The 4,982-nt window shown below is 30.4% G+C and overlaps 1 protein-coding gene across 1 annotated transcript; it reads right to left on the bottom strand.

Annotated features, from left to right (window-relative positions):
* Positions 1 to 713: 713 nt before the first annotated feature.
* LOC143047561 (uncharacterized) lies at positions 714 to 3,361 on the bottom strand. The gene is made up of 2 exons (XM_076220642.1): positions 2,635 to 3,361; positions 714 to 1,293 (listed from the first exon to the last, which is right to left on the bottom strand). Exons 1-2 carry the CDS (start codon positions 3,335 to 3,337, stop codon positions 905 to 907), a joined length of 1,092 nt encoding a protein of 363 aa, XP_076076757.1. The 5' UTR covers positions 3,338 to 3,361; the 3' UTR covers positions 714 to 904.
* Positions 3,362 to 4,982: the final 1,621 nt, after the last annotated feature.

Genomic DNA, 4,982 nt, shown 5'->3' with positions numbered 1-4,982 from the left:
TTGCTCGTTCCATCTTCAGGATTAGGATATTCTTTGGACCGAAGCTATACCGAGACTCCATATGAGAGTAATTCCCCCTTTTTCATTTGATTCAAGTGATATGCATTTCTTACTGGTAAACCATAAGTGATAGAAACCTAGTGTCTTTAGATTTAAGGTATTTGGTCCAAAAAAAAAAATGAAAAATTGGTCAAGGTCAAAGGTCAAGGTCATATTTTGAATTTTGATTTTGGCTTATTTTCACGTATTTTCAAAAACCGTAAAAGATATCGACAAATTATTTTTATTTTTTTATTAAATTGTTAGTTGCGACATGTCGTAACACTTGAATTTTGATTCAGAGGGTAAGTTGCCTGTATATGGGAGTTTTCTCCCATTTTATATTTAGAATTATGCGTTAAGTGGTATAACTTATTAACCAAACATATTAAAGACCTAGGGTCTTTTCATTTTAGGTCCTTGGTCTGTGACCTTCAAATTGAAGACAAGGTCATAGGTTAATAGGACGTTCTAGATTTTGACCTTTGCTTTAAATTCATATTTATACACCATAAAGCCATAGGAACAGACATTTTAAACTGTTTTTTTTTATATTTTGATATCAAAATAGATTTTTACTGGTGGAAAGACCTTCAATTGTTCTCTGAACAATTGGTTTATAATATTATTTGGAATTTTTGCATTGATAAATTACTAATAAAATTTCAAACACATTAAGTGAATATATTGATTAATACGGTATAACTAATTCTGGACAAAATTTAACTGCTGTGTAAAGGTTTATTAATCATTATTTGTATTGTATAAAAACTATTGTCTTAATTTTTTAGGCATATTAATTTCTCTTAACACGATTTCTGTCTCTATAAACTTAAACAAATTATCTTTCAGTCAAACTTCGTATCTATTTTAGTTTCGCAATAGTGAGACACGAGCCTTGTGCACCAACATACATCTCTGACATGGTTTGTACCCATACAGTATCCCCTACTTTTAACTCAATCGAGACAATGGCTGTAGCTGTTCCAACGTTGGTTTCGGCAGCACCATCGTACAAAACAAATGCACTTGCTAAACTTTGGCCGTTATAGTACATTGTGAACAGGGACCTGTCTGTATTCGAAAGAATCCAGGAAGAAACTAGATAGAGACCTTCGTATTCACATGTAAACTTTCCACTATTCTGGAAGGAGGATAAATTAGAAATGCCGATATGTTTTCTGATATCATTAAACTTCACGACAGAACCACTGGATAAGGTAGGAGAGTGATTAATACATGCTGTCATAGCCACTGAAAAATAAATTAAAATAGTTAAAAGACAAGTTGTTCTGTGTACCAGTAATCTTTAGATTGCTCCGTGCTTCCTTTTCTTTATTCTACGCTGACCATTCAAGCCATTTATGATTAAATATGTCGCGCATTTTGGTTTACAATATTTAATGCTGGTATCTATTATGTGTTTATTATGAAAGGTATACAATTGTGTTAACCTTGACCTTTTTTTAGTTTCTACGTGCGTTATCTTGCCCTTCACTGTCAGTCATCGTTTATTGACTTTGAGTGTTTGAATAGTTCGCATGTTAAGATATCGCCATTTATGTGTCAATAGTGAATTCAAATCTGCGACTTTTCAAGTTAAAAATTGTAGTAAATGACAATATAAATTAGTGTTTTTCGTGGACACAAATATCAGGTTGATTACTATTTTTCAACACAACAACTAGACAGACTGTCATACTTACTGCTTATTGAATAAATATCATATCATGTCCTACATTTATATGAAATTGTTAAGTTCGTTTTGATAGACATTATCGAAAACTTATCGATATTGAAGCTTATACCTAGGACGACAGGTTATATTTTGAGAAGGGGTCATCTCAAGGTGTACGTTGATCACAGGCATTTATAAAATATCCTTATAATATACATTTTTATGTTAATCTATTTGCGCTGTTTAGAAGCTGAGAATTGACCGATCTTCTTTTTATACTTTAAAAAGGGGGGAGGAATTGTGTTAATAAGTAGAACTTCACACAGAAAGTCATGATTCTACTTCGTCAAAATCATTTACCCGTTACGTCCACTCATTGTTGTTCAATCGTGAAAGCCATTGGAGGGATGACGCACTTTAAGTTTAGATCTTGAAAAGCTATAAATCTATCCACATGACACTATCACAATCCTTTTATATTACATGGCAGTTGTATTTTAATGAAAATGTATCTACTAGCTATAAAGTATCATTTTATGTACTTTTAGGTATTTTGTCAACTGAAAACTAGTGTCTGGTTTGATGTCAGTGGAAATTTTCGAAATAAAGAAACTGAACAAAAGAATTAAACTTGTTTTTTTTATTAAGTCATGCATTTTTAAGATCCACTTTCAAAGTCAAGGGTTGTTAGTGAACGGGTTGTCCGACTTTTTAAATACATTTGATGAATAAAATAATTTATAGGCCTAAACGAAAGAAAATATGCACATTTATGATAGGTAAGTTACATACTGAATTTATCCGGAAATGAAGAATTATTTGTTTTAATTTTTAAAGATTTATCAATTTGATACGATCTGTAAATTGACATTGGCACGACGAAGAAAGGAACAGTATAACCAATCTACATTACAAACCTCTAGCGCTGTTTTTATTAATCTGTTGCTGAAGTTTCGCAATACCATCTGCATTTTGATGAACCTCTATATCCTTTAAGGCAAACGAAGCATTCTGATTGGTTTCAATTTGGCTAAATTGTAGTTTTGTCTGTCTTTCGGAAATCAAAGTCAGGTTATATAATGCACGAAAATCCTCACTCCTGGCGCGATCACTCACACTCAAAGCATGGACTTCCGAACTAACAGATTGTACCTGGGTCTTCAGGGATGATAGTTCACTCAATGGTTGAATGTTTTTCAAATTCATCAATGCCGATATTTCCCTATCATGTTCGTTCACTTTGTCTTTGCATTGAGATAATTCATTCAGTTGACTAATTTGATTTGCTTGTAAAACATCAAATTGTTTCTGTAACGCAGTATAATTCTCTGACAGTTCCTGATATTTCTGCACTATTTCGTTTGATCGATTTGTATCCTGTTGTGGTATTTGCTGCTGAAGTGAATCAAACATCTGCTGTACCTGTGATGTTAGTAACATAAGCTTTCTATCGATATCATGGCGGTTTTCTTCTATTCCATTTTGTAAACCAGATTTAGCAGCAAAAAATTCAGACGCAGTTATAAATTGATGGCTAGAATTCTGCGGATTTCTAGTATCCAAAAGAAATCCAATAGCCATAGGAAAAACAAATAAAACACATATATGCCGCATCATCATGTTATTAAACCACTTAATGTATGAAAGGACAATATAATGCAGTATAAGTATAGATAAGTGTTCGATTTAGATATGTTATCAAGATTTTGAATATGCTATCAGTTGTACAAACCGTCAATCATTAATGAACTATAAATATAGTTCGATATACCATGAGGTGTTCCAAAATGCCTGACATGTTTTTTTTCCTGCATAAAATAGTATATTTGATGGTTCTATGGAACAGCATGTTCAACTATATGTTTAAAAGCACAATCTAGTCGATTTAATATTTTCACAGGGTATTTCACACAATATACCACTCCTTTAGCCCCCCACAAAAAAAAAAAAAAATTATCTTCAATTTTTGACCCCCCATTTTAAAGAAAAAAACCCCTTTTTACATCCAAAATAAAAATTTTACCAACATTTTTGTGTGATTTTTAACTTCAAAATTAAGAAGAAAAAAAACACACTTTGTATTTATACCCCCCATAAAAAAAAAAATAAAAAAATTTTTTTGTAAAGAGCACACCAAAACCTTAATCCTGGGGTTTTTTATAAAACTTATTTTTTCCCCTAAGGGGAGTAGTATAGTACTTGAACGACTCCAGCGCCCCCCCAAAAAAAAAAAATTTGATCCCCAAAAAATTACCCTCATTTCAAGTAAAAGAGCCCTAAATTTTCATAAAAAAAAAAGCAAAAAAACACCCCAAAAAACACCAAATTTTCTTACTCCCAAAAAAAAAAAAAATAAAAAAACCGGGAGAACAGGCAGAGAAAAAATTCTGTGGGATTTAAGAGAAAAAAAAAAATCAATTTTTACTTTTAAAAATGAAACAACCTACAGCTCCTGATTTATATCCAGAATTACCTATAGAAGATGGACAAAACTATAGATTACAAAAAATTTCAGAAATAGAAAATTCTTTAAAAAATGAAAGAGACAAAAGAAATTCTTTATATAAAAAATATAAAAGAGGAGTAAACTTTACAGATGGAATAGATACAACTTTAATTTCAGCATCAGTTATTTCTGCAGGTATAGGTGTTGCTATTCCTATTTTATTACCTTTACAAATAACAGCAGTCGCATGCGGAAGTATTGGTGGTGTAATAAAATTAATAAGAAGAAAGCTTACTTTAAAAGCTAAAAAACATTACGAAATAAAAACTTTAGCAGAATGTAAATTAAATAGTATTAAAGATTTAATTTCTAGGTCTTTAACTGACAACAAAATAAGTGAAGAAGAATTTAAACTTATTTTAGAAGAGCAAGAAAAATTTAATGAAATGAAAAAAAATTCCCAAAAAGAAAAAATGGAAAATTTCCTAAAAGGAAAAAGTTTAACTACTTTAGGAGAAGATGAAAGAAAAAAACTTATAGAAGAAACAGAAAATAGAGTAAGAAACGAAATAAAAAAAAAAATGGAAAATCTATAATTTTTATAAACAAAATAACTTTAGTTGAAAATAAAAGTCCACCAAACTATGAATCAATTTTTTATTAAATAAATGGAAACAGAAAAAACTAAAAAAAAAATTCAATATATTTTAGAACAAGAAGAAACAGATGAAAGTTCTTTAGATGAAAATGAAGAAATACAAAATCACAAAGTGAAAATAAATGGACTTACAAAAAAACAAAAAGATAAACTTATAGAAA

The sequence above is a fragment of the Mytilus galloprovincialis genome, chromosome 10 (genome assembly GCF_965363235.1).
Source record: "Mytilus galloprovincialis chromosome 10, xbMytGall1.hap1.1, whole genome shotgun sequence".
NCBI lineage: Eukaryota > Metazoa > Mollusca > Bivalvia > Mytilida > Mytilidae > Mytilus > Mytilus galloprovincialis.
Note: the sequence above shows the minus strand (reverse complement) of the source record. Positions and strands in the feature narration are given on the sequence as shown.

Bases quoted from the DNA above. Each gene is read 5' to 3' on its own strand.
- LOC143047561 (XM_076220642.1), bottom strand. From the start codon at position 3,337: ATGATGATGCGGCATATATGTGTTTTATTTGTTTTTCCTATGGCTATT. The intron at 1,294-2,634 runs GTTTGTAATGTA...TTTATTTTTCAG, and splicing joins TAATAAAAACAGCGCTAGAG to TGGCTATGACAGCATGTATT.